This window comes from Pipra filicauda, unplaced genomic scaffold (assembly GCF_003945595.2).
Source record: "Pipra filicauda isolate LSUMZ 115617 unplaced genomic scaffold, ASM394559v2 scaffold72_size3293161_pilon, whole genome shotgun sequence".
In the NCBI taxonomy this organism is placed as follows: domain Eukaryota; kingdom Metazoa; phylum Chordata; class Aves; order Passeriformes; family Pipridae; genus Pipra; species Pipra filicauda.
Window position 1 is genome coordinate 1,420,566 of NW_024104898.1, and position 27,711 is coordinate 1,448,276.

At 47.8% G+C, this 27,711-nt stretch overlaps 2 protein-coding genes across 5 annotated transcripts in view; one reads left to right on the top strand and one right to left on the bottom strand.

Moving 5' to 3' along the window:
• XPO5 (exportin 5) overlaps positions 1-17,317 on the bottom strand; it is a 29,799-nt gene extending 12,482 nt beyond the window's left edge. The window contains exons 1-21 of one of the 3 annotated variants that reach the window (XM_039389466.1): positions 17,160-17,317; positions 16,773-16,894; positions 16,074-16,146; positions 15,338-15,475; positions 14,853-15,035; positions 13,870-13,911; positions 13,001-13,024; positions 12,524-12,709; positions 11,764-11,840; positions 11,219-11,318; positions 9,699-9,782; positions 9,159-9,284; positions 8,821-8,911; positions 7,284-7,412; positions 6,447-6,562; positions 5,366-5,521; positions 4,905-4,946; positions 4,181-4,270; positions 2,668-2,867; positions 1,974-2,073; positions 911-1,092 (exon numbers count right to left, since the gene is read on the bottom strand). In XM_039389466.1, the coding sequence (XP_039245400.1) occupies positions 911-1,092; positions 1,974-2,073; positions 2,668-2,867; positions 4,181-4,270; positions 4,905-4,946; positions 5,366-5,521; positions 6,447-6,562; positions 7,284-7,412; positions 8,821-8,911; positions 9,159-9,284; positions 9,699-9,782; positions 11,219-11,318; positions 11,764-11,840; positions 12,524-12,709; positions 13,001-13,024; positions 13,870-13,911; positions 14,853-15,035; positions 15,338-15,475; positions 16,074-16,146; positions 16,773-16,894; positions 17,160-17,264 (2,366 nt within the window). In that variant the 5' untranslated portion in view covers positions 17,265-17,317. Of the gene's footprint in view, positions 1-910; positions 1,093-1,973; positions 2,074-2,667; positions 2,868-4,180; positions 4,271-4,904; positions 4,947-5,365; positions 5,522-6,446; positions 6,563-7,283; positions 7,413-8,820; positions 8,912-9,158; positions 9,285-9,698; positions 9,783-11,218; positions 11,319-11,763; positions 11,841-12,523; positions 12,710-13,000; positions 13,028-13,869; positions 13,912-14,852; positions 15,036-15,337; positions 15,476-16,073; positions 16,147-16,772; positions 16,895-17,159 lie in introns of all 3 variants that reach the window. The other 2 variants (XM_027735040.2, XM_027735041.2) reach the window with 2 other exon arrangements.
• Positions 17,318-17,513: 196 nt separating this feature from the next.
• Positions 17,514-26,988, top strand: POLH (DNA polymerase eta). Of its 2 annotated transcripts, XM_039389495.1 has the most exons (11): positions 17,514-17,677; positions 17,762-17,896; positions 17,983-18,194; positions 18,595-18,764; positions 21,939-22,042; positions 22,931-23,050; positions 23,657-23,780; positions 24,223-24,288; positions 24,958-25,121; positions 25,689-25,825; positions 25,917-26,008. In XM_039389495.1, the coding sequence occupies exons 1-11, from the start codon at positions 17,541-17,543 to the stop codon at positions 25,928-25,930; spliced, it is 1,383 nt and encodes a 460-aa protein (XP_039245429.1). In that variant the 5' UTR covers positions 17,514-17,540; the 3' UTR covers positions 25,931-26,008. The 2 variants fall into 2 exon arrangements, with proteins under 2 accessions (XP_039245429.1, XP_027590996.1); XM_027735195.2 differs by lacking the exon at positions 25,689-25,825 and having other exon boundaries at positions 25,917-26,988.
• Positions 26,989-27,711: the final 723 nt, after the last annotated feature.

Below are 27,711 nucleotides of genomic sequence, written 5' to 3' on the forward strand. Positions count from 1 at the left end.
CCTACCAGTCCAGCATGTTGCTTCTCACTGGAAGCGGCACATTCCTGAGCTCAGTGACTACCAAACATACCTTACTAGACAGAGCTCAAGTAATAGGGCCCCTTTCCTCCCAGACCTGAGAGATGGAAAATCTAAGTGGATCAGAAAATGCTCTTTCCCAACAGGCCATTGCCAAGGACAGAGCCTCAAGCTTTCAAGTATCTAACATGTAGAGCTATTGCACAAAATTGTTCCATAGGTCTGGCAAAATCTCACTGTCAGGAGTTACCCTGAGATAGATTCCTCCTTCATAGTTCTGGGAACTGTGTTATTCAGGATTTCCCTTTTCTGCCTTCTCTTGCTCCCTCCTCTGGCTGCCCCAAATTTACACAACACCAGTGACACGCAGAGACACTGCACAGTAGCAACAGCCTGAGAGTATGCATCCACTGCTTTCCGTAGCAGACAGTGCTTCAGGAGGCTGCTGTTCATGTTCAGCAAGACCAGCTTAATTTAACACTGAAGAGAGAACAACACAAACAGGATGTGACGAGAGCTGGGACTGCCCTGGTGCTGACTGGAGAGGTGGCCTTGTAGGGGCTGAGGGCAGAGCAGAGATGTTAGTTGAGAAATCATTAAGTGGATGGCAGATTTATAGCAGTGGAGGTGGGGGAGGCAACCTCGGCCCAAGCTCCCACTGGCTTTGATGGACTCTTGAAGGCCAGGTCAATGGACATTCAGAAGGCTCCAGTTTCCCCAGTGCCATTCCCCACTGTGAACAGTCAGGAACAGTACTTGGGCACCTGCACCAGCCTGTGTTCCCACTGGCTTCTCTGGGCAGACATGCTCTGAGTATTCCATGTATTTATCACAGTGTGGCTTTCAGAGATTGGTAAGACAACATAAATGATTTCAAGTCAACTTGACCCACCTTATGAGAGCAAGTAAATTGTCAAAAAGCTTCAGGACCTGCTCCGTGCAGGGATTACGGTAGATTGGAGTTCCACTGGGCAGGTATCCCAAGAAGAATCCTCCAGCTTTCGCCTCTTCAATAGCAGCAGGCCAGCGAGCTCGTTTCACAACTCCCAGAATTGTGGACACGCAAAAGCTTATCTGCAGTAAGAGATGCGGAGAAAGCATTTCTTAGCCAGAGCACAGCCTGAATAAAGAGGTTTTCGGAGAAACCCATCATCATTCCATCTCAAAGGGAATGCTCTACGGGGAGCCTAACCTCATGGTAGAAACAAAATCTGGTGGCTTTGCTGCCAAGAAAATGCAGCAAATGATCATGCTACGTTCCATCATCTTCAGACAGCCCTGGCCATGGCATGACGGCCTAGGAATTCACTACCAGACAAAGCATCAACACATACAGTCTCATGAGTATGCAAGCAGCCAGGTAGGGTGCCCTCTAAAAGAAAGGGTCTACACCATCAGTTCCTCATCTCCTTCAGGTGCTGGCACAGATACAGAGATCCACGATGACACAGTGGTCCAACTGCATTAGCCCCAAATCACAAGCACAGCTCTGTGGGCTACATTTCAGTGTCTTCTACAGACCTAAACATAGCAACTCCGTTTGCAGTCTGTCCAAATGAAGACTTTCCACTAACAACTCAAACAACACGAATCTCCTCAGACAAAATTATATTCCATGCTGCAGCCTCAGCATGTTTTCCATTGCGCTTGGCTCAAAAAGCACAATTCCCTGCACCGTATTTCCACAAATCACGTAAACCCATTGCTTCTCCAAAACCAAACTCTGCTACACAAAGAGTAGGGGGCAGTGTGCTTCATTCTGATGAATATTCTGGATTTGCATAGCCTACATGCTCAAAGAGCAAAAGTCAGCCTGTTATTCTGCAATCTGAAAAACCTACTGATCCGCACTCTAAATCAGGAGACCTTCTGTGTAATCACAACAGAAATGTGGGATGGAAGGAGGCGAGTCTCATCTCACCACCAATTACACCTCTCCTGATAATGATACTCACTCTAGAGCGGTTCAGGCCACTAGGGTCTTCCAAGACTGGATCAGCAGTTTTGTTGTCTGCACCCACATAGGAGATAAAGGCTTCAGGATCCGAGAGGACTCTGGTAGCAGCAAAAGATAGCAATAGGGATTATTGTTTGTACCAAGGTACTTGAGCGGAGCTTTGCACTGGCAATAAACATCTAAACAAACACAGAGCAGGCTAGAGAGACTAGCTAGTGCTCCATGCTGTACATAGGGACATGATTAGAAAGCACCAGAGATGTGTACACTCTCCAAACACCTCCAGTTCTCCTGGGTCGTGAGGACCAGAAACCTCTGAATCTCTTATGAAGGGAGCCCTGCTAGGAAAACTCTTGTGCATGCCCAGCTACCCAGGGCTGCAGGACACCTCAGCTTTAGTAAGGAGAGCTCAGCTTCACACCTTGTCCTGGGGATGAGCAAAGACATCTTTTATGTCTCATTTTCTGCAAATGCTTTGAGCATCCTGGGGAATATTCCTTAAACAGTCTTACCTAGCAATTAGACTGTTGACAGTTTCTGAACTGCAGGAGAGCTATTACCACAATGACTGCCCAGAGCACAGGAGGTCATGAGGCACCCCACCACCCTCATTTGCTTTGTGTGTTCCCCTATTGGCCACAACAGTACCTCTGCAACACCTCCAGCTCAAAGCTCAGAAAAAGAGCCCATACCTCTGCATCTCTGGGGAGAGCCATAAGCCAGCAACAGGAGCCATGAGCTCCTCCAGGAAAGCTTTCTGTCGCTCATAGTCCTTAAACTGGTTGCTGATGAGGACAAGGGCCTCCATAAGAGCACACTTCTCCATCTGTGTCAGAAGTAGCTCATTAGAGAGCAGCTGCTTCACGTGGTTGTACAACATTTCAAAGTTTGGCTAGAAAACACATAAAAGTAGAAGAGCATCATGCATTTGGTATGGAGGAGGGTGACTGGGGGAAGCAGAGGAAGGGTGTACCGTACAGCTCGAGAAGTATGTCTGTTACCTTTTCTCTACATAGCCATCTCCTCCTCAGACTCAAGTTTCTCTGAATGTTCAGTCTAAGAGAAGTTCTATTTTCCCCTACCCTTCTATCATTATCCTGCATCCAGTTTACTTTCGCTCTCCAGAATGACTGAAATAGGAAGAGGAAATCTCTCTCTAGGAAGTCATAGCCCTTAAAGCAGTGTCACACCTCGAAATAGTTCTAGTGCTTTTATTTGCTCACAGAAAGCACCTTGCTTCTTTGGCCAGACTTGAGACTCTTCCACCTCTTTGCTCACGATGAGGTAAGTAACAACTCTTATAGATACTACTATGTCCACAGGAATTCTTGAGTTTCTTCCCTACCTTCTCTAGTTTCAACCACATCTACCTATAACTTTGCATAAGCATTAGCAATCATGCCCCCTTTAGCAAAGTTCTCTGAACATCTTTTGGAGCAGCTCTGGATCCTTGGCTCTTCCAGTGAGGATGTCTGGCTGGCCATAGGAAAGACACAGCTAAAGCTCAAGGACCAATAAAGCAGAACAAAGACCAACCCACTAGTTCTTAGCATCTTATTGCAAAACGCAGAGTGGAACCCCTAAATTACCTTAATTAGCATCCTTTAAAAATGTCTTTGTTTAAACTAGCAATGTCCTACAGTGCTCCCATAATCCTAGAGCACCCTCCACAGAAACACCTCTAAACAAAGGAGTTCAGAGCTAGGCATGTTGCATGTGGGCTGTTTAGTTCAGCAAAACAAACAAAACGTGGCTCATGGATTTTAAATATGTTTGTCAATTCTAATCTCCCCAAGCTCATCCAGAAAACAAATACTCTCCTCTTCTTCCTACATTCTGCTAAGCAACAGAAGAAAGTCTAGTGATTAGTCACACTAGTGCCTTTAGCTAATGAATCAACTGAGACCACTACAGGTGACAACATGGAAATTCGGTGAACGTTCCTATAAAACCAATGCACTGCTGCTTGTATCCTCCTCCTGATCCCTTCTACATTTAACTCATCACTTCACAATTCAACTTTTCAGGCAGAAAATTTTTCAGGGGGGAAGAAGGGAGGTATAGGGAATAAAACACTTTGTCATTTGTGCAGCAGGAATGTTTCTTGCAAGAAAAGCAGAGACTGTAGGCAAGGAAGCTGAAGATCCCACAAAATCCAACTGAAATTGAGGCAAGACTCTTCCTGATGGAGTTGCATTTTCATACCAGGACAAGCTGAGGGTAATCCCGACACATCTTTATGATTGAGGAGCATGCATGCCTTCTCACATTCTTCACTGCTCGAGTTCTAGGAGCCTGGACAGACATAACAAACATCAATGCAACAAAACAGAAGTTCAGACAAATTCAGGGTATCTTCAAGAGACATATGCATTACATACAGTTTTCTCCACTGTTGAGTACAGATGAAAAAAACATTTCCATGCCTCCTCCCCTACCCCTAAACAATCATGTAGCAATCAGATTTCCTCTGCCAAGCAATAGCCAACTCAAGACATCCATTTTCAAACAAGCTGTACTTCAGGAGTGAGGATGCCATGGTTCTTTCTATTTTAAGACTCCAAGCACTCCCTAGATAGCTGGCAGCTTTACAGCCATCCTTCAGAGCCATATATACTAATACTGCAGAATACACATAGCTAATCAAGGGATTTCACTCTCAGGAAAGCCAACATTAACCAGGGAACTAAGTGTACTGGCCTTACACCACTTAGAAGGCCTGTGGCCTTCTAAGCTTGTGAGCCAAAGCTTAGAAGGCTGTGTCAACCACAAAGAGATCAGTAATATCTAGACTCCCCAGCTTTTCCAGGAGCAGAACTATACTCGAGAAACCTAGTACAGCAGAGTCTTCAGACTCAGCAAGCTTTCCAATAGAGTATGATTTGATCCAATTGTTACAGCTCATTAGCAGATAATAATTCAGACGTACCTTACTTTCTTCTGTAACTTCAAAGGTAACTGAAGCAAATAGCTGTAAGAAAAGAGAGGAAAAATCCAAAAATTCACATCATTTGTTAGTATCTAGCACTTGTGTCTGTTTGTGTCTGAGTTCAAGGAACAGATCATCAGAATATAGTGCAATTTCTTTAAAGTCAGTAAAGAACCCTTGACTAAGTTGAAAGATGAATCATCAATACAGTGAGGCCTTGAAGTAAAACATGGTGTTTACTGGCCAGAGCATGCACTTTAAGATTTAAGGCTAAGAACTGTAAAATTTGGGTTGACATTATTGTTCTTGAACAAGTCTCAGTTTTGGTTTTTCCCATCTTTGACATGAACGACAGTCCTTTCCTGAGAGTAACACCAAGAGGATTAACTCCTGCAGTTTAGTGCAAGAGTGCTGCACTGCAAAAGGCCCACCTGATTTTAGCATGCTTTGTATGCACCTACCTTGGAAAGTACTTGGGGTAGGTATTCCGGCCGGTAGGTGACAAATGGAAAGAGAGCAGAGACATTGGTGAGCACACAGGACAAGATGAGAGGATCTTTTGTTTCAAAGTTAAGGACAAGCTGCAGTAGCTCTATGCCATCATTGACTGGGATTTCCTGCAAAGGTAGCAAAAAGAAGGAGGAAAGAAAAAGGGAGGCAACACTCAGTACTTCAGCCTGCAGCACACTTCCTACCAACACCTAGAGCTAGGCTGTGCAGCTGCTGCTGCCCTAACAGGCCTCTCGGCTGGACACAGCTGTTCTCAAAGCAGAAAGAAAAGCAGCAGAAAACTCAGTTTAACTGTGTGCTATGTGCACTTGCTGAGGGAAGGAGGACAGCAGCATTGCCATTGCTGGTAGGGCAGTCTTGAGACATCAGTCTCTAGTCCCCATACTATTGCTTGCATCTCTGGGAAAGGAAAATTTCCTCTCTTTGGCTCCCAATTCTCCTCTTGACTCTGTCCAACAGATTCCATGCTTAACTAACTGTACTGACCCATATAATTATTCTACTGTGATGAGACCAACAAACTGTAAGTGCATGAGCAGCCTAAAAAGCCCCAAGTCAGTCTACATCAGACTGAGAAAAAACCACTTTCCTTCTGATTCTCCTGTTGTTGAACAAAAAGCAGAGAGAAAATGCTTCTGAGCCTACTCCCTGGGCATGAGTTTCTCTCATTTAGTTAAAACATTAAAAAAGAAAATTGAAAAAATCTAATCAAGGGAAAATTAAAAAGAATAAACTTCTTAAGCAATCCTCCTGTAGCAAGGCACTATGTCAAAACATGGCACCTGAGCACTCTCCTTGACTTCTCATGGCATAGTGTCCAGAACCAAGACATGCCTGACAGTAAGCCAGTACGAGTTTAGTCCCATCAAAAGAAGGGTCCTCATGATAATGGCTCACCAAGCAACCTGAGTTTTTCCACAGTTACTACAACCAGTTGCTACAAACTTTTCAAGAACAACAGAGCTGAAAAAATGCACTTGTGTCAACCCAGAACAAGCCAGGGGAGAAGGCAAGAGCAGCAGCTACACATACATCTTTATCCATGGTGCGAAACATCTGGCTGATGATGCTCTCCGAGAAGAAGGTCATGGCATCCCACTGCACAAACGATGGAGAAAAGATGGAGCAGAGACCTTCGCCAGTCTTAGCTGAAAGGAAGAGAACACTGGAGCTCTCACCATGCTCCTCAACAGTAGCCTGATGAGCTCCTGCACTGTAACATCTTAGCACCGAAGTATTTTGTCCACACAGCTCCCCCTGCAGATGCCTTGCAGAGATGCACTGGGAGCAATTAACATACTCCCATGTGATTTGCTTCATTCAAGTGAAGGCTCCTGAGACATAAGTCTGACCTTGGAGATACCATTCAGAGCATCAACAAATCACAGAAGGGAAAAGGAGGGAGACTACACGCCCAGACTCAGTACTGCAGGCAAGACTGCCCTTGGTGTGACTGTGCAGAGCACCAAGTGGCCTGCCTTCACAGGAGGAAAGCAACATACAGATTTGTCAGACAGGCACAGCTTCCCTAACAAAACTAATCAATATGTTACAGAGATAAAATGGCCCAAATAATTCTAAAATTGTATCAGAGGGATAGTTGTATCTGTTCTGCAGAGAGATTTGGAGGGAGGAAAGAAGAAGCTAGGGGCTTTACATTAGCTATTCCATACGTAGACTGTAAAGGTTTAAATTACGGGAGGGGTGGGTTTGATTTGATTTTACTTTTAACTTACAAAGACCTTAAAAGCCTGAAGATCTAGTATGCAGTCTTGCCCCCCCCTTATAAAACCCCAACAACATCAACAAAAAAAAGGCCAAGAAGTTTCTACAAATCCCATATCCCTATTTTTTTTTCAGGTAACCTACAGTTCGTGGGTCCAGTATCGACAGGAGCTGTGAGCTGGTACTTCAGCCACTCTCCAGCCATTTGGAAGCCAGTTCGAGGGTCCAGACGACAAGCCATCCTCATCACCTCTCCTTGCTGGGCTCGGAAAGCTGCAGTGAAAAAATCACACATGCAAAAACAAGCTGATACTGCAGATTTTCCTCCCCCAAACCTCACGTCCAGCTTTGCAGGCCTGGGAACATTATGGACTGTTGCTCTGGCAGTCCGTGTGTAGTAAACTCAGATACACAGTCAATAAACCAGGTCCAACAGGATGGACAATTTCTGAAGTGGTTTAAGTGGACTAAAAAAATGACGGTTTAACACTAAAAATGGTGCAATTAAAACGCAATATGAATTATGAAAATCTATTCTAAATCCAGATTTACCACAATTAAGTCTCTATTTTTAATTTCAAAAACTCTTTGAACTCTAAACGTTTGCTGCTTATAATTATCTTGGTATACTTAAGTAGAAAAACAGTATTAGATAACTACCACTTCCTTCAGCTAAACACAGTTTTTCTAGATTATTCAACTAACGACAAATTCATGTGAACTCAAAAGCCCAGTCATCTTGTTTTCAAAGATACTAAAAGCTAAGTACAGAACAGGAATTTCATTTGTTTCAAAATATTCCAGTGCATGACCACGCAAAAGAATCAGCTCTGCTGACTACAAATGCAACTTGTATTCTTTAATGAAGTTGTTTTTTCAGGTAATTTTATTTTGTGCTTCAAATCAGTTATGTTTTCTTATACATGTAATGTCTTCAATATATTTAACTCCCTAAAACTATTTCAAATTCTGGCTTTGTGCATTTAGCTACTTTATGGCTTCTACCCAAATAGATTTATTACAGTAAGTAAAAAATAAACTATCCAATAAGCAATAAAAAAATGCAACACTTATAATCTTCAGACATAAACGGTAAAAATTTATATATTTTATTAAGTATATCCTCCCACCCACCAAGTAAGTACCAAACTACACCTGCCAGTGAGAACCAACCTCAATTTTGGGAATACAAAACAAAAGAAAAAATAAAATTATTAATACGCAGTGCTGATTTAAGATCATGATTAAATTTGGCCATTTTAATTGCTCAACTCTAGCTATTCGCACTGAATCAGAAGCATCTTACCAGGGCCAAGACACATTTTCTTTCTGGAATGACATTTAAAGTCTTTAGTAAGCTGCTTTCCTCTCCTAACCTGAGCATGACCTGAGGCTGTTTCATTTGCTCCTCTAGGTGACCAAGAGGCACATTTTCTTTGACACCAGGTAGCAAGTACTACCAGGCCATCTACCTGGCCAGCAAGCAAAATAATAGCAAAAAGGAAGTACAATTACATGCATGAGCTGCCACAGGAAAATCCTAATTAATTTACTCCAAGATCCAAGCTGAAAAAGTCAAGACACAAATGGAAGCTGCCAAGTCCATATGGCAGGCTCCAAGCTCAGCCAGTAGGAGGAAAGGCACAGACAACAGAATCCAGAAACGGTGAAGGCAACTTACAGTTGAAGAAGGCATTGAAGTCCTCATCACTGTCAAAATCAAAGCGGGAGTATTCACAAATGGGGCTGTCTGTTTTAGAGGGAAAGCCCACCTGAAGACAAAGCAGATAAGGTCAGGAAGAAAGAGAAGTCACCCATCACAGCTAATACCAGCTTCAAGGAGATGAAGGTTGGAGGCAAGGAGCAGACAGGAAAACACTGAGATAGAACTGTCTGCTCAGTGGCCTGGAGATCGTGTCTCTGGCAGACACAATAAAAAAGTAGTTTCTCCCCCGTGACCCACAGGTCACGTTCACCTAGGCACCTTGTCACACCCAACCAGTCGCAGTTCCCACATACCTTCACTAGGCTGGTCATAGATGCATGGAGATACCTGGGAATGATAGCCAGCAATAAGGGGTCACGGGACAGAACTTCATGTCGGAACAGGGCTCCCCACGTGATCTGGGTGGAAGAGCGCAGAAACTGGAGGGAGAACAGAAAAAGAGAGAGGAACAGAGAAGGATTTCAGTGCTGGAATTTCCACTGCTAACATTAAGCACTGCTATCAGAAAGCAACAGTAAATTATGCTGACTATTCGGTTGAGGCCAAGGCACCTTGCGGGCACAACCCAAATTTCCAGAACACCAAAAATCTCTAAGTAAATAGTAGGCCTGATTGCAAATTCTGCCTTTTCTACTCAGCACCTCTGTGTCATGCACTTTTCTAAATGGGGTGGTAATGGAGTAGAAACCACTGCCTTCTAGGTCTTCAGCTGAAATGGAGAGCCTGGAGAGCAATATTTGGCAGCTGAAGTTCTGCAGTCTTCTGTAGGTTAGCTCAATTATGCATTCACACACTTACAGAGACATACACGAGACTTTCAACCCTTTACATACCTGGCTGGGATGGGTTGTGAAGGCTAAAAATGACTCAAGGTATTTTCCAAAGTTCGCTGGCGTTTCCACATCACAATATGAGCCCTATGAGGAAGATGAACAATTTCAGACAAAATACTAACTCTGTGGCAGGCTGGGCTCACAAATGGTATGTTTCATGGTAAAACAGGAGCACTACATCCAAGGCCATAGACTGTGAAAGAGCAGAGATAGAAATCCTGCACAACTGATTTTTCAAAACCAGTATAGCCCAAGGAGCATCAAGTTCTGCTGACCATCCTGGGGGTGCTGGAGACACGACCCCACCCCCATTCCAGAGTAAAGGGTGACTTCTCAGACAGTAGAGTTCCATTAAAACCAAATTCACAACCACCACTGCTGCTGCCGCCACGAGTCACAATTTTACTCCTATTGGGTCAAGCCCACCCAGCGGTACCAAAGTAGAGCAATTCAAACTGCAGTATTTACAAGTAAATACATCCAGATGATTTCACTCCCATTTCTCGGTTTCCTGTATTTAACATATAGATATCCATGACTAGTAACTTTCTGGGAAGTTTGTCAGGAAAATAAGTTTTGCCTGGAGTCATAAATTCAAGATTTTGCTACTCCTCACTAATCGTAACATGACCTGGTGCCATCAAGATCCTTGTTCTGAAGTTGTACAGCTCAGTGCTGCCTCTCCCAAGTGAATCTGGAGAGAGGACTCAAATCCCCATGTCATTACTTCATTATGGATAGGCAGCTCCCACTGCCTAACAGCAAGTGGAGTCACTGAAAGTAATAATGCACCTCTGTTTGCTGTCAATTCTTTTTAGGGGTAAATTCTCAAAGGTTGGCTTTGTTTTTCTCTTTCTCTCCCTGTGAGAATTTACTTTGCTCTATAACTTTTACAGGCTGGCTGCCTCAATCTCCCCACGAACATGCCTCTCAACATGCCTGCTCTCAATATTGTAGAAGCACTGTGCTGAATGGAGTGAGATTGACCAATCAGTATGGCACGAACAATATGATCGTCTATCTTCACCTCAACATTGACACAAAGGATCACAAAGATGAACAGCAGGAACAAAACCCGTTTCTTCCTCTGGCTTGAGAGAATCTTGGTAGAATAACGAACAGGTACACTCTGAGTTATTTTTACAGGGTAATTTAAAAGGCTTCCAATAGAAGAGTAATTTCCTGGAGTAGATTTTCTGTAGCAGTAGTCAGCAAGAAACTTGATCACTCTTAAATGAAGCTTTAGCATTTTACAGAGGTTATAGGAGGTGGTTCTTGATGACAGCAAAGCCCTGGAATCAGTTAGGGTCCCTCCATTCTACATTCCTATGACTTAGCGGGATACAGTTTCCCACTTAAAAGCAGAGCCATTTCTGCCTTTTCCAAATGTGTGGAGAGAACCCTACAGTTGCCAAATGTGCAGAGAGAACCCTGGTCCTACCTTAGATCAGGGTTGCCTCAAGCCTCAGCCCTAAAAACTAGCCTTGCCAGGGTTGCTGTTGGTATTAGTAAAGACTTACTAGCAACGCACATAGCTGGCTGCCCAATGCGCACAAAACTTGGCAAAGTCTCTTCAAGAAAACATAGTGCTTCTCCACCAGGCCTTCTCCATCTGCTGTCCTGGGAATGAGGGGAGGGGGGGGAAAAACAGGATCACAGTTACTCATGCTGTAGGTAACAGGCACACTGCTGTCTATCTTGTAGATAAAAAGAGGACTAGAGCAATTTGATTTTATTGCAGTGGGATTTTCTTTGCTATTATCAAGAAGTACTGCTTTATTGGCATCTAAAACCTCTGAAATTGCCTCTCTGAAAGAGTTTCTCCTCTTGATCAATTTCAGGCTAAAACAGAAAGCCAGGGAAGCTGTGATATTTTGTGATATTTGTCCTTCAGTTATGGGATTTGAAAAAAAGTGCAGTTTTTCAAGTTTTGCAAAAGAAATGGTGGTTTCGTTCTCTCCTATCCAGTCCCTGCTTCCCGCAGTTAAGCAGCAATATCTTTTGCACTTACAAAGTCATTTGTGAGCAGTTTTGTGTGAAATCACAGCGGCAGGATGGTACTCACTGGGCAGCGGAGAGAATGCAGTGCATGGCAACGTCTCCAAACAAGACCATCAGAGGCTTCCGATCCTCCAGCTTACCCTACATGTGAAATGCCTCAATTAGAACATAACTATTTATTCCCACCTATGTAACTATTTCATTCCATGACAAGCAAAATTAGGAGATTCACAGTTTTTCTTCCAGCAGGGGAGGGGCGTACAGTCCACATACGATTTAAGTAAAAGCTTGCCAAAAATTCTAAGGTATTTCTGATCTAAAAAAAATTCTGCAAGCAATGCCCCCACAGGAACTTTAAACCACACAACCGATCCTGAGACATTAACTCTTCTTCACAGAAGACTGGCTAGTTACCTATAGGCAGCTGATAAACACTCAGCCTTGACACTAAGGTGCTTGTGAATGTATGGGTCAAATCACCTGTTTATACCCTGCTGTCATGCCTCTGAGCTGCCAGGTGACGCAGCTGATGATAGTATTTCCCACTTCACAGTTGTAGGAAGTGGGGGTAAAAAGTCAGTGGGGACCTCCAACTTTGAACTGCAAGCAGAGGCGAGCACAGAAGTTGGAGAGGGTTCCAACAGTTGCTGTACGTATTGTGCTGGCATGACGTTCACACCAAATATGATTAACATAATCAGTGAAATTTGAATTTTGTTTCTTAAATAAAAGGGCAAAGATATCGTTGCTCAATCTGGAGAATTATATAGGAAAACAGGAGGAAAATAAAGGGGAGCCAGAGGAGCTGGGGAGGAAGAACTCACTTTCCTGCTGACAGCAATCAGAAGACACTCTGCTGCTCCCACTTGGAGTTCAGGCTCATTTAGGAGTAGACACAACATCTCCAAGAGCTTGCAGTTGTCTGCTGTGATATGGCTTAGGGCTACCCAGTCAATGTAGCCAGCCAAAGTGTTGAGTGCTGCTATCCCCACACGGCAGTTTGCCTGGGCCTGTGAACAGAGAGGAGGCAAGAGGTCAGAGCCAGAGAAAAACACCAATTCCCACCTAAAGCCATCCACTCCCTGGAATAACAGTGCCAAGAACCCCCCTGTAAAGTGAGAAATTTGGACCCTTCTGCTGCTATGCCTCACTTCTCAATGCATTTGTATTATGAGGGAAAAAAACCTATATGTAAATGAGAACAGCAGGCAATAGACTCCAAAGCCTGGGAAAAGTCTAGTTCTAAACAACTTGCATATTAAGAATGACTAATGCACTAACTCCTATATAGCTCCACTCACCTTTGGCTCCTGAGCCAGATCAGTCTTCTGAAAAAGAAAGAACAGATTAAGTAAGTGGCCAACTACAGTACATGCTTCCACCCAGCCACTGCTGAAAAGGCAGCCAGAACAGCTCCCTAGTGGAAGAGGCTGCATCACAGTCTCCCATTTAGGACATTGCTGCAGCCAACAACACCACCACCACAGCCCCCTGAGAGGTAGGACAACAGGACTCTGAACTGCAAGTTAAGCCACACCTTCCTTCTCATCCAAAAGATAACACTCCAGTCAGCAGGCACCAGGGAGACACATGGGACAAGGAAAGGCATTTTGGTGCTTCCTGGAGGCCTCCAGGGAAGACATTTTCCACCTTCAAGAGCATCTTACATCCAAAAGTCAGACTCTGAAAAATGCTGGTGGCTTTTATGTGCCAAGATTCAGGTCTGAAAAGGGTGATTTCTCCGTGGTCAGAAAGGCTGGAGAGAGTTGAGGCAACAGCTTACAGCCTGACTCCCAGTCCGAGACACTTAACAGCAACAATGCACTGCTTGCACCATCTTTTTGCCTAATGCAAGCGAGTCCCTCAGACACTCAAGTTTGATTTGTTTTTCAGATGCAAAGACACCACAAACAAGGTTTAGGTTTGGAAACTCTGTTTATCGATCTTTTCACTGCAGTAAATTTAAGGTAACTGGCTTGTGTCCCAAACATTTAATAAATGACCCACCTTATAAATATGCTTATCAATTAATCCATCATACTTATAAGCAGATTATTATGGTCTGGGGGAGTTGTCTGTCATCTACTCCAGTCTCAATGTGCAGACAGGTAAGTGAACACCAAACCCTCAGAATTTACCCTATGCATAAACATCCCAAAGATCTGCTAACCTGTGGAGTGGTGAGGACTTCTTGTTCCTGGGGTGCTCCAACCTTGCCAATCAGAAAGATTCCACCGTTAGCAGAAGCAGCCACACTTCAGAGTCTCAAGCATTGCAATGCAAACCTTACCTGGAAATGCATTTCAACCAGACTACAAAACACACCAGGGTCACCCACCCACCACCAGGAACTGCACTGCTCTAAAGGGGAGTTTGTTCAGCCTCTCAGTGCATCAGGAAAATTACAGAAGTCAGGTAGGAGAGGGTTTTTCTTTGCCTTCCAGTTTCACATTTAGTATAACTCTGGATTTTAATTCACAGAAAAAAAAAGCACAAGAGATACACCTAAGCAACTTGTTGCTAGCTTGGTTTCTCAATTGTGCTTCACTCTTAAATCTACTTCCTTCTCACAGGAACACACTGGGTTAGAAACTTTCTTCGCCATCCATCATGGCCAAGCTGCACATCTCTGACTGTAGGTAAGAATTCAGGAAAGAAATTCTCTTTACACAAAAGGGAAAAGCACTCCTCACCACAGCTTGACATAAAAAAGGGCTTCCTAACTTGAGCTCATGGAGAAAAGGACCAGAGGCCCAGATGCACATTGAGACATCAGAAACTCACATGCATTTTGGTGCATCACCTCAAATACACCGCTGCAGCACGAGAGAGCAGACATGAGTCCAAGTCTACCTGTTTTTGCCACAACCACACCTTCATTTTGCTAAGCCATACACCCCTAGTGTCAGCAGAGCATTCCAACAGTAAGGATGAAGCACACATCCGTTCAAGCCATTTAGACTAGCAATACCAAACTATCAACACTAACCCCATCAACTTGGTGTGTTCAGTCTCTTTCATCACACCAGCTTCCCAGGCCACAGCATATCCTACCTCACAGTGACAGCAACAGAGTTCACAGTTTCTGCACCTGCTTCCCCAGTACCTAAATACCAGCAGCACTGACTGAGCCCAAGGAAAGGAAACTCTTACCACGCATCTGTACTTGTTGACGTTCTGCTGCAGGGCAGTTACTAGGAAGCTGAAGATCTTCTCCATGTTCTGGGTTAGAGTTTGCTGGATATCTCGTCGTCGCTGGGTAGGCAGAGTTTGAAAAGTCACCACATCCTCTGCCAAACGTAGGAGGATGAACATCACCAGTTCTGTCTGGGTTTCCTGATGTCCCAAAATAAAATACGCTCTATCAGCACAGTCTAAACATTAAAATCTCTAGAGGCTAACTCAAAGATGTGGAGAGAAAGCAAGCACGCATGAAGATACAAGTCATAACTTGGGAAAACAAGACAGGAGGATGGTCCTCTCTCTGTCAAAGTCATCTATTAGAATAGCTTAATCTTACAGGGATTTTTGAGTCCATCATCAGCCTGCCTCACCTGACCATTAGTGAGTCAGGATGATGGAAGACTGAACCCCACACTATGAGCAAGCGAAAGAGAACAGACAGTTCTGACTCATACCCCTTGCTTGGAGAGGGTATCCAGCTCCTTTAGCATGTCAGGCCAGTGCTGAGGCCATTCACGCTTGATCATCTCCACCACAATGCGAGACAGAACATCCTTAATGTGACTTTCCTCCTCCAAGATACTTTGAGTTCCCTGTGACAGAAAGGGGGCAGAGTTATACAAAACAGCAAAGATAAGGCCTTTATAATTCTCACCTGGGAAGTACAGTGTCTGCAAATATTGCAAACCACAGAAACTAAACACAACAAAACAAAACACAATATTGGGCAGCTCTTCGTTGCAGCTACCTTAGATGACACTCCTACACTCCCAAGCATCCCTAAGTAGTGAATTCTGGAAACCAAAGGGATTTTCCTCAAAAGTAGGTCACTTGGTCACGAAAGCAATCAGAACAACAGAGAAAACATGACTAAGATAACAACTTTAGTATTCTTGCAAAGGATAAGAACATCCAAAGTTACTGAATTTCCTCCTAAGAAAAGAAAAAGTACCTTACATAAGTTATACAAGCCTCACAACTTCCTGCCATGTGAGGTGACATGGTTATTCACCCGACAAGACAGAGAAAAGCACTGAAACAACTGGAGTTGCATAGGGAAAAAGCAATAAAAGGCAGAATTGAATTCAGGTCCTCTATGCTAATTATCTGGTGCACTTTTTCCATTTGCTCCCACATTTTGTCTTCAAGTGAAAGAATTTCAGAGATCAGCATGGGGTAGCAAGTACTTACACTGGATATGAGGCCCATGACATTGTTCTTTAGATAAACTTTTTCTAGGCGAGGCATATTGTTCCAGCGGTATCTGTTAAAAACAAACAAACAGGACACCAAGTCAAAACACTTGTAAAGATCTCCGACTGGATTCTCAATGAACTTTTGCTTGGCTTCTTTACCTAAACTAGAGACACTACAGCTCTCTGCCTCTGCCAGCACCCAATCCCTTAATGAAAAGGCTGCTGGCAAATGGGCGTGCCCCACCGAGGTCAACAGACACAGTAGCAAAAGCACAAAGCAAAGCACAAAGCATCAGGTCTATAGAGGCAGCAGAGAAAGGAATCTCAGAACTGAACTAATACAGAGCCTCTTTGTTAGCACAAGGCTAATGACAGAGAACACTGCAAAGACCTCCTGGTAACCCAGTGGGTTTATTTTCATCTTGTGATGTCAACGTCTCTTATAGTTCTGTAAATTAACCTTCCCAACCTGCCTGAAAGCCAGTCTCCCCTCTCCTTCTTTAACAGAGGAGAAAAGGATCAAAACAGGACAGCAACTGTCCTCTGATGCAGAACAGTCTCCCTGCGTCCTGAAAGTGTCTCCCCGGCGCGGGAGGCGCCGGAATGGGCGCAGACCTCACGCCAGCGGCGGGGTGGCGGCAGGCCGGGACTCTTGGCCGGCCCGGCGGCGCGGGGCGAGGACGAGCCGCCTTACTTGACCACATGCTCCAGGATCTGCAGGCCGAAGTGCCGGACGATGGCCGTCTGCGTCTTCTCCGCCAGCTTCAGCCCGCAGGGCACGCAGATGGGGCACTTCTCCTTGAACTCTTCGCAGAACTGCGGGAGAGAGAGAGGCCGGGACACGCAGTTACACACCGGGGCAGGAACTGGCAGCCCTATCCCTGGAGCAGCACGCCCGGGGGCAGCCGCCCGACCGCCCCGCCGCCTCCCCCTGCCTGCCGACGGCTCCCAGCGCCTCAGGGGCCGCCCGGGACTTGCCCGTCCCCGTTCTCGCCCAGCCCGGGGCCAGAGGGACGGGGCGCCCGCGTGGCCGGAGCGCGGCGCCCTCCCTCCACCTGCCCCTGCCCGGTCGGGGCGGTACCTTGAGGGCCTCCAGGCGGTACCGCTGTGTGGACGCCGGGTCCATGATGACGGTCACGGCCTTCACCAGCTGCTCGCAGAGGCCGCTCACCTGCTCGGCGGACATGGCGGCGGCGGGCGCGCGCCACCGGCCACCCACGGGCGGACGAGCGGGGCGGCCGGGACGCGACTCCCGCGCATGCGCCTTGGGCGCGGAGAGGACGGCGGGGGAAGAGCGGGCGCCGCGCGCCGCCGGGGCGGGGACAGGCACGCACCCTGCGAGAACTACAACTCCCGGCGTGCCCCGCGCGGGGGAACGACACACCCACGACTACGGGTGCCGCGGGGCGGGGCTCCCGGTCATTCACCCCGCCGGGCGGGAGCCGCTGGCGGCGGTGGCGGGATGTCGCGGGGCCGGGAGCGCGTGGTGGCCCTGGTGGACATGGACTGCTTCTTCATGCAGGTGGAGCAGCGCCTCGACCCGCAGCTGCGCGGCCGCCCCTGCGCCGTGGTGCAGTACACCGAGTGGCAAGGCGGCGGGTAGGTCGGCGGGGCGGCCATGGCGACCCCGGCTCCCTCCCCAGCGTCCCGCCGCTCCTGCACTGCCCTTCCGTGTCTTGGCAGGATCATCGCCGTGAGCTACGAGGCGCGCGCCTTCGGTGTGTCCCGCGGGATGTGGGCGTCGGAGGCTCGTGCGCTGTGCCCGGAGCTGGCGCTGGCGCGGGTGCCGCAGGCGCGGGGCAAGGCGGACCTCACTCGGTGAGAGCGGGAGCGGGTCGGTGGTGGCGGCGGGGGGCTCCTCCCGGCGCGGGGCGGCGGCTGAGCCCGTGCCCGCCGCCCGGCAGGTACCGGGATGCGAGCGCGGAGGTGATGCAGGTGCTGTCGCGGTTCGCCGCCATCGAGCGCGCCAGCATCGACGAGGCGTACCTGGACCTGACCGGCACCGCCCGGGACCGGCTGCGCGCCCTGCAGGGCGGGCCCGTGCCCGCAGCGCTGCTGCCCAGCACCTTCGTGCAGGGACTGCCCGGAGACCCCGGCCCCGAATCCGGCGGGAAGGGTACGCACCCGGACCCGCTTTGCTTTGAGGCTTTACAACGCAGCGAGAAAGGAGCACGGTGCCACTTTGTGCCGCCCTCCGCCCCCCCCGCACCTCCCCACACCCCTGCCGTCCCCCGTGTTCTGTCCTCTCCTGCTGCATCGGTAACGCTCCCTATGCCATCAGCAGAGGCAAGGCAGCTTTATCTCCCCCTGAAGCAAGAGGGTGGTAAATGGGGTCTGTGTTTTCCCCAGTGCATGGATTTTAAGGTGCCTGCTTCTCCTTCCTGTGGTTGGCATGCGGTTACAGAATCCTGTGGCTGCTGGCTGGGGCTGGCTGATGCTACTGGTCCCTTTGCTGGGCTCAGCAAGGAACACCCATGCTATGTCCCCTTGTGGTCCTCTTTGTGTCCCTTACCTAGAGGAGCTACGCCAACGTGGCTTGCACGAGTGGCTGGCGTCGCTGTCTTTCGATAACCCTGATTGTCCTGACCTGCAACTGACCATGGGGGCGGTGATTGTGGAAGAAATTAGAGTGGCTGTAGAAGAAGCCACCGGATTCAGGTGTTCAGCTGGCATCTCACACAACAAGGTACGCGCATAACATATCAGCCTGATTTCTTCTGAGTAGCGGAGTCAAAATATGCTGTAGATGCTCTCCTATACACACTTACAAGTCTCCTATAGAAGATGAGTCAAGTGGGGAATGCAACCCTGTGTGATCACACCTTCAGGGAAATTTTAGGACATCGGGGAAATGAGAAAAGTTGTTATCCCAGAGATGTGGCCTGTCATTTACTGCCTGGATTCCTAGTGTACCCTAATGAGTGAGCTCACTAGGAACAAAAGGGATTTAAGTCCCCCAGAAGCATTTTCTGTGAAAAACCCACAAGCTTAAAGCAGGTAATCTCCACCTTGAGTTTCTGGCAACAGTGGCTGAAGCCAGATAATGGTTTTTACTGACACAAATTCTCAGCAACTCGGAAGAAGAGCAGCACCAGTTTGGGGCACTGAGGTGGGCTGGATTGCTTTTCCTCTTTCTGGTCAGTTGGTCTGTACCCCGCTGACCACGCTTTGGGTGATGCTCAGCCAGCTGCCGAGAGCAGCCGCAGGAGCACTTGGTGCATGACAGCAGCTGCAGAAACAAACGGACTCGATGCTGCAGCTACTGAGGCTTTCCTGTGGGGTGAAACGCAGGGTGGTTTGCTGAGAGCACCCCTTTCATTCTGCAGAAAAGGGGCTTATCTGTATAGGTATGACTTTAAAAATGCAGACTCTGACCGAAAAGAAAAAAAAAAAGACCAAATAGATGCTTCGGATTTTAAGGAAGATAAATTTAGTCTTAGATTGCTGCAGAAACAACTGGAACTATCCCCAGCTGTACACAGGTACTGGAGCTCATTCTGCACCAGTATATTTTGAAACTAGAGCAGACTGTGAGGCAGAAATGAGCTAGCTGAGGAAGATCACTGATGTAGAAATTTCCAGTGGAAGGGATGTTCAATTTTTGCCTTTTTACTCTCATCAAGAATAACAGAGAACATCCCTGATATTCCTAGCAGCTTCTCTCAGCTTCCATTTTCTATGGCCAGCATTTTAATTTTTTTAAGGGAGTAAGGAAATTTTGATGTACTGTGCTATCCCTGAAGAACTGTATCTGCACCAGCAAGCACAGTGCAGAGATTACCAGAGCCTACAGGTGGCTGTGCTTCCACAGCCAGCTCACCCCTGTAGGTACAAACGTGCAGAACGAAACAAGTGCTAGGGGCTCTCAGCAAACCACCCTGCGTTTCACCCCGCAGGAAACCTTCTGTAGCTGCAGCATCAAAGTCCGTTTGTTTCTGCAGCTGCTGTCATGCACCAAGTGCTTCTGCGGCTGCTCTCGGCAGCTGGCTGAGCATCACCCAAAGCGCGGCCAGCGGGAAACACACTCACTGACCAGAAAGAGGAAAAGCAGCTGAGCCCGCCTCAGTGCCCCAAACTGGTGGTGTTCTGCTTCCGAGTTGCTGGAAATTTGTGTCAGTAAAATCCATTCTCTGGCTACAGCCACTGTTGCCAGAAACTCAAGGTGGAGATTACCTGCTTTAAGCTTATGTTCTTTCTGCAGGAAACTCTCCCAAGGGAGTTTTCATCCCAGTGTGGTAACTTGTTAGACAGAGTACACCGGGAACCCAGCTGATACATGAGACCAATCAACTGAGCTATTTGGAAGCACCTGGAGGATAACGGTGTGGTTTTATCAAGAACCACTAGTGTCAAACTGATTTTATGTGCCCTTTTTGACGGCAGAAGTGGTTGAATGTTCAGGGGAGACTGCAAATGTGAGGTGTTAACCTAACACACCTCACCCTGAGCTGCATAAGCTGATGATACTGTAGCAAAACATGATATGACTGAGGTTGTCTAAAGGGCATGCATCTAGCTGAAGAAAATCTTGCTGTTTCCCATAATGATTTTATTCAGTGAATTGCACTCAAATTAGGATGTTTAAAGTGGGATCCTGGGGGGATCTGTCTGAAGTCTGCTAAGAGCCAATATTTTCAGTGAAGCCTACAGAGAGGGAACAGCTGTATGAATTCAGGTGATGCTAAGCACAGATGGGGCTTAGGGCTTGGGCTGTGAGAGTTCTGAGGGATTAAATTAGAGTTGAAAATTCTGGGCTTGAAAAAGCCCAGAAATAGTCTGAAATCACCAAACAGTGCTTCTTGTGCTCCTCACAGACTTTTTGTGGTTTACAGAAAAAAAGCAACCAGCAGGCTTTTGGCTAAGCCACAGTAAGTCAGAAAGTACCCTGGAGTTATTGTGGACAAGCAGCAGGATGAATCAGTGATACGAGTGCTCTTGTAGAAACAGCAAATCCTGTTTCAGCATGTGTGGTTTACGGAAAGTGTCAGAAAAAGTAAATTGTTTCTCCCTGTGAAGTCTCAGTGATTGGTTCGGCTTGCAGCACTTACTGTGGGTAAACTTGGAAGAGCGTCTGGTGAAACAAGAAAAAACAGTAACTGGACATCTGAAAAGGGATCTACTTTGTCTAGAAAAGAATTGTAAGCCTGAAAGACAGGCTATTAATAAAAGTCATAGTTCAATAGGCAGGCAAGAGATCTTGCTTACTTATAGGATGTGTGGCAAAGCAGTGAAAGAGGAAATTATTAGACTTGCTCAAAAAAAGCCCGAACACCCAGCTAAACATATTTCAAGCTGGTCTGTGTATTCTTGATCCTGTGGTAGCTTAGAGTGGGAAGGGGAACTGTGTGGCAGATAGGTTGCAGGACGTCCCTTCCAGGCTAGCAATTGTGCATATTTCAGATTTCCTTTTGTGGATCTTGCAGAGAGAAGATTAAAATAGTGACATTGAGAAGAAGCAAGATAAACACAGAAGCTGAAGGGGCAAGACATAGTGAGAGACATAGCCTGGGGAGTATTATGGGGATGCTATGGAAGCTCTAGCATGCTTGCCTGATGGAAAACTAAGCCAGCCAGAACAGGTGAGATAGACTGAGATCCCCTCAGCTGCCTGGAGCAGGAGTCCAGCCCTTTGCTGAGATAGAAGTCTGGCACCAGCTTTACTTCCAGAGTACCCAGCCAGTGCATGTGACCTCCCAAGGCAGATACTGCCTGGGAACAAGCAGTGTTGTTCTTCAATCTTCCTAGCAGTTATCTGATGGCAGCTCTTCGAGGTGATGCAGCACAAGCCGTTGGGTAGAGTCACAATTAAGTCAGTGCATGGTGTGTAATAACAGGGTTTCCACCCTCTTCTCTGTTACAGACACTGGCAAAACTGGCCTGCGGGTTAAACAAGCCCAACCGCCAGACACTGGTGTCAGCACGGTTTGTGCCGCAGCTCTTCAGCCAACTGCCCGTCAGCAGCATGTAAGTACTGGGGAGCTGCCTGCTCTAGTGCAGCTTGGGGCTGTTCCTGGCCACCTCAGCACAGAGCAATTTGATGCTTGCTGATAGCAGCCAGCAAAGGCTTTGAACTCCACAGTATGTGCTCTTCAATGCTTGCAGTAACAAATAGGGGGGGAATCCTGCCAGTAATCCCTCATGGCTATAAATGACAGTTCAGGAGGAGTGTGCTTGGGAGTTGAAGCCCTGGTGGTGAAGTGACCACAATCCATGAGCCCATTAGCAGCCTGTGGGCATCCTTTCCCTGGGAAGGACTGTGCTTAAGATGATTGCTGGGGTGCAAAAGTGTAAGCCAGGAGCAACTGGGGGCAAGGAGGCTGTTCCCCAGTGTGAGTGACAGCTGTGCTCCTAGAGAACAGATGTGGTTTGGTTTTGAGCATCCATTGTGCACAAATACTTGTCCTGGTGTAGGGAAGCATTACCAGCACCACTTGCTCCAGAGGAATAGATCCCTAATCCTGCTTTCCAGACCTGCACTGCTGTTCTCTGCCTTCAGTGTCTTGCTAGGGATAGAGGGGGGTGTGTCTGGGGAAGAGTCCTGTCTGTGTAGGAGGAAGTGGGGCACATGTCAGGCATTCTTCAGAGCATGGTTTGGGATCTATTTTTGAAGATGGAGCTGAGGGAGAAGCACTAAAATAGGGTGAACCAAGGAGCAGTTCCTACCTCAATTCCTATTGTCCTTTTATTGTGACCAGAAGAGCTGTTAGGTGCCAAGAGTTCCCTATTGTCCTGCTAGTTCTTGAGTGCTTCTAGCTGTCTTCATCTAGGAACAGCTGCTGCAAGAAGACTGGTCATAGTCTCCACATAATGCTTCATTTCAGTTTTCTCTTTTTCTTCCTTTCTCTGTCATAGCCGTAACCTGGGAGGCAAGCTTGGCACTGCTATCACAGACATCCTGGGAGTAGAGTACATCGGGCAGCTGACACAGTTCAGTGAGACTGAACTCCAGACTCACTTTGGAGACAAAACTGGGTAATGATAAACCACTCACCAAAACTTGGCAGGAACTGAGACTCCCTTTCAGTCACAGGTGGTTCTGCTGTTATTAGGAAGGTTGGAAGGTAAATCTTCAGTGACATCTTTGAGAAGCACTGGTCTGGCAGGCCCACAACAGATTTCCAGTCTCACTTCTCCCAGGCACACTCCCCAGGATAGTGTTTTGCCTGTCAGCCAGCTCCTCAGCCTTCCTCTACAGTGTCCAAGGATGGGGCAAAGCTGTGGAATGGCTCCCAGCAGGCTGGGAAGAGAGCAGTCTTGACAGTCCCATCACAGAGGAAGTTACAGGGCTGGACTGGAGCCTGAAACACCACTTCTGCATCCAGAGCAGCAGTTGAGGTGCCCTGCAGACTGATGAATTGTTGCCACTTCAGGAAGAGGTAGAGGAGTTGTGCTGACAGGTAGTTAAGGCCTGAAGGAATCCTGGCTGTTCAGCTGTGGCTACAACTGCAGAGCTGAAAATGAGAGGCAGAGTCACAGCTTGCACAGAGCTGAAAGTGTGGCTCAGCAGAAGGCTGACATGCTGCCTAGTGATGCTTGTCTGTAGCTGCCTTCACCTCATGCTTTCTTTGTGGCTTTCAGGTCCTGGCTCTATGACCTGTGCAGAGGAATTGAAGAGGAACCTGTCAAAAACCGGTACCTGCCCCAGTCTATTGGCTGCAGCAAGAATTTCCCTGGGAGGACAGCCTTGGCCACGCAGAAGGCGGTAGGAGAAGCCTACATCTAGCACAAGGCTTGGCTTTCACATTGGAGAAGATAAGAACACTAAAAACTGAGACTAGCTTGCAAAGCTGCTTTTCTGTGCAACTGTGCCCTGAAACTGAGGGAAGATGCACTTTACCTATTAGCTGGGGTGAGGTTCCCACTGAGCTGTAGGAAGATGGAAAGAGAAATCCAGGACAGAGGACCCAGATTACTTGGCAAAGTCTAGTAGTAATGCTGCAAAGCTTGTGTGGTATCTACAGTGCCCTTGCCTGCAGTGTTGAATCCTCACCTGGACTGATTTCTCCAAGAGTACTACAGATGTGAGGCCTTGTGATAGTCTGTGTCCGTTCCAGTCTGATCCCCGGTGTGAGGAGTGTTGCTCTTGTGTTGTGGCAATGCTGGGAGCAGAGGCCCAAACTGTCTGTTACTCCTGTTTTGTCCAGGTGCAACACTGGCTCCTGCAGCTGGCCTTGGAGCTGGAATCCAGACTGAACAAGGACAGGAGCCAGGTAAGGAGGGGAGGCACAGAGACAGAGCCACACAGTGCATTTGCGCTGTGAGCAGTTTGCAGGAAGTTGAAGGTGGTGTGTGGCAAGGGAGGAAATCTGCTTGCCCATGGATGTGTGCCTATGTGCTGATGTGTCCCAAGCAACAAGCAGGAGCATGGCTGGAAGGATGGTTTTGTCTCAGAACACTGCAGGGCTAAGCTCGAGCCTTGTCCTGTGCTTTAGGATGCAGGGACATGAAAGCCGCTGCACCTTCCTCCTGGCGGACTGCTGCTCCCTTGCAAGCCCTGTGCTGATGTAGCTGTGCCTGTGGGCTGTGGGAGGAAACGATATGCTCCAATCTGGATGGTGGGCTGCAGGCCAGGGAGAGAGTAATCCGCCAGCTTTGGCGCTGCAGCGGTGCCAGGAAAAGTGGCGCAGCTGCCTTTGAGGGAAAGCAAGGCTTCCCTCAACTAACCGCTTCCCATGCTGTGTGGCACAGCTGTACAAGCACTTGCTGTTGTGTGTTCCGTTCCTTGGCGATCAGGCTGAGCAGAACACACTGTCCCACCGCACTGTCGACAGGACGGTCGCGCCGGGCTCCAGGCAGGGGACGATCCCCGCGGCCGTTCCTCCCTCTTCCTGCAGGAGTCGCTGGAAGCACAGCTCATCGCTGCTCTGTTCTCCCTGCAGAACCACCGCGTGGCCCGGCAGCTGATGGTAGTCATCCGGCAGCAAGGGGACACCCGTGTGTCGCGCTTCTGCGCCCTGTCCCGCTACGACGCACAGAAAATGTGCAACGACGCCTTCACCCTCATCCAAAACTGCAATGCGGCTGGGATGCAGCAAGCAGCATGGTGAGTGTGGGACACAGTGGGCCTCCTCCCTGTCAGGGCTGGTTTAGCTGTGAGAGGTGCTGGCTGAGCCAGAGACATATGAGAGTTACGCTGAGGGGCAGGAAAAGTGATTCCCAGCACCCTCACAGAGGCGTGCAGCAACCTCCTATCCATAGGACAGCTATGAGAGCCTGGCCTCCTCCTAGCCCCACACGTGGCAAGACCCTTCTGACTTCTGTCCTTGAAGCTGATGATTGCTACCGGCTGGGGGGTGTCCAGCTGGAGCGAGGCTGTCCTGGCCCTGCTGGGCTGCAGAGGCCTTGCTCTCCTACCGTAAGGACAAAGGTGCTTTTTGGGAGCAGGCCGTTGGGGCAGAAAGGAAAATGAAAGTACACAGCTCCCATCTTCACCATTCCTTCCTTCCTTCTGCTCTGCTGTGAAGGCAAGAAGGTACAGTCTGTTAGGCTCTGACAAGGCTGCTGCTCTCTTAGGGCCCTCTCATCTTGTCTCACAGCAGCTCTGTCCTGTCGTGGACTGGAAGTCCAGGCTGGCAGTTGTCTGCCCCTGCTCTAGTGCCCTTTCCTTTAGGAATTGCTGTTCTGGGAAGAGGTTGTCTGCTCTGCCCAACGCAGCCTGCTATGTCTGCTCTGGAGGTAGCAGTACTAATGTTTTGTCAGAGGAAACGTCTCTCCCACCTCTTGCCAGATACTACAGTTCCCCTGTCTGTGAGTGATTTATGTGGCTTGAAGGCTTACCTCAAAAGACTTCTTGCTTCCCAGGCTGATGTCTGAGCTGATGTTGGTCTGTCCTGTGCAGGTCTCCACCACTGATATCAGTTCATCTCTCAGCAAGCAAGTTCTCGGAGCCTGCCACCCTCTCTGCAGGCATCGCCACCTTCCTGATGGGTGACACCCAGCCTGATGGCACTGCCACCACGAGGCAAAACACCACATCTTCTGGGAGGGCCAGGGTCAAGTTCTTTAGAAGCCCAAGCAAAGAGCTTAGGCAGAAGCCAGCTAATGCTATTGAGTCATTCTTCCAAAAGGCAGCAGAACAGCAGCCATCACAAGCAGCAGCAGCAGCAACCAGCTTGCCCACTGCTACCAGTGCAGGGTCACCTGTGCCCAGCCCCCCAGAGCACCAGGAGAGAGCTGGTGTTAGACTTGCCTCTGTGCAGTGTGACCTGGAGTCCCCTGTGAAGCAGAGTCCCAGCGATGCCAGCCCTCCTTCTCCTTACAAGAGGCTTCCTTGTGAGAAGCTGCCATCAGATGCTACACAAACACCCTCAACTCCACCCAGCTCCAGGACCCTTCTGAAATTACAGTCAGCTATGGAGGGAAATGAGCAGAATTTTCCGCCCTCTCCTGAGCTTGTCCCGCTGCCTCCTGCCTCGCCAGGAGACCAGCAGTGCTGTGATAAGTGTGGCCAGCTTGTGCTGGTGTGGGAATTCCCAGAGCACATGGACTACCACTTTGCTCTGGAGTTGCAAAGCTCCCTTCTGAAGCCCAGTGCTCCCATGGCTCCAGCAGCAGCTCCCAACCCAAAGGCTGAAGGTTCCAGGTCTCCTGCTAAGGCAAAGAACAAGCCCAAAACTCCAGCAGGATCTAGTGCAAAACGACCCAAAGAAGGTGTGACAAGAACTTTAGATTTTTTCTTTAAGCGCTTACCTCCGTAACTCCCAGCCAGATGAGGTGTTTTTAAAGACTCAGTGTGTGTTTTTAAAGACTCAGTGTGTGTTTTTAAAGACTCAGTGTTTTTAAACAATCAGTGTTTTTAAACAGTGTTTTCAAAGAATTGGTGTTTTTAATCACAGTTAAAAGTTTTTATACTGCCTGTCAAGTTTTAATGCAGAAAAGTCTAATAAATTATCTCTACCCCACATCTAAAAGGAACTGGAACTTGTGAATTGTGTATGATGTTAGATGTACCCAGTTTAGCTGGTGGCAGCTAGCTTGCCTCTGCCTGCTTGGTGCTATTAGAAGCTGCATTCTACTCTCACCCACATCTCTTGCCATAGGTATTTCTATAGCATCACTGCTCAGTAATTCTATTCCTCCTGTAAAAGGCAGCCACAATGGCTTATCCCAGGGAATCTCCAGCCAAGCATAGGCTTGAACTCCTTTCCAATCACTCAGTGTGAAACCTTCACCTCATGGTGGTTCTTCTCTTGCTGCAGTTGCAGGCCTTGCCCTTACTGTATAACTTATGTATGATAGCTTTGCCCTGTGGTTCCTTCTCCCCTCTCTACCTGGAAGACTGATTTTTATTCCCTCCCTTCTGCCCCCCAGGATTTTTGTTATAGATGGTTTTGCAATTTTCTCTGTGTAGCAGTCTATTTTGTGATGCTTATCACCAGCTCAGGAGCACACAAGACTACTCCCACCATAAGATTTGAGGAAGCAGTAGCTGCACAGGCATACTTTTTGGTGGGCTTTTGGAAATCTTGGCTTTAATTCCTAGTAATTGCTGTAGACACATAAACAGTCTACTGCTAGAGTCTTCCTGGAAGGGGACATGCCAGAGTCACCCAGCCCACTGTGAAAGCTCTTCTCTGCCAAAGAAAGAGCGTATAACCACATTTTTCCTCCTTCCCAGACTCTTGAGTGATACT

Bases quoted from the DNA above. Each gene is read 5' to 3' on its own strand.
- POLH (XM_027735195.2), top strand. From the start codon at position 17,541: ATGTCGCGGGGCCGGGAGCGCGTGGTGGCCCTGGTGGACATGGACTGC. The intron at 17,678-17,761 runs GTAGGTCGGCGG...GTGTCTTGGCAG, and splicing joins ACCGAGTGGCAAGGCGGCGG to GATCATCGCCGTGAGCTACG. The intron at 17,897-17,982 runs GTGAGAGCGGGA...GCCGCCCGGCAG, and splicing joins GGCAAGGCGGACCTCACTCG to GTACCGGGATGCGAGCGCGG.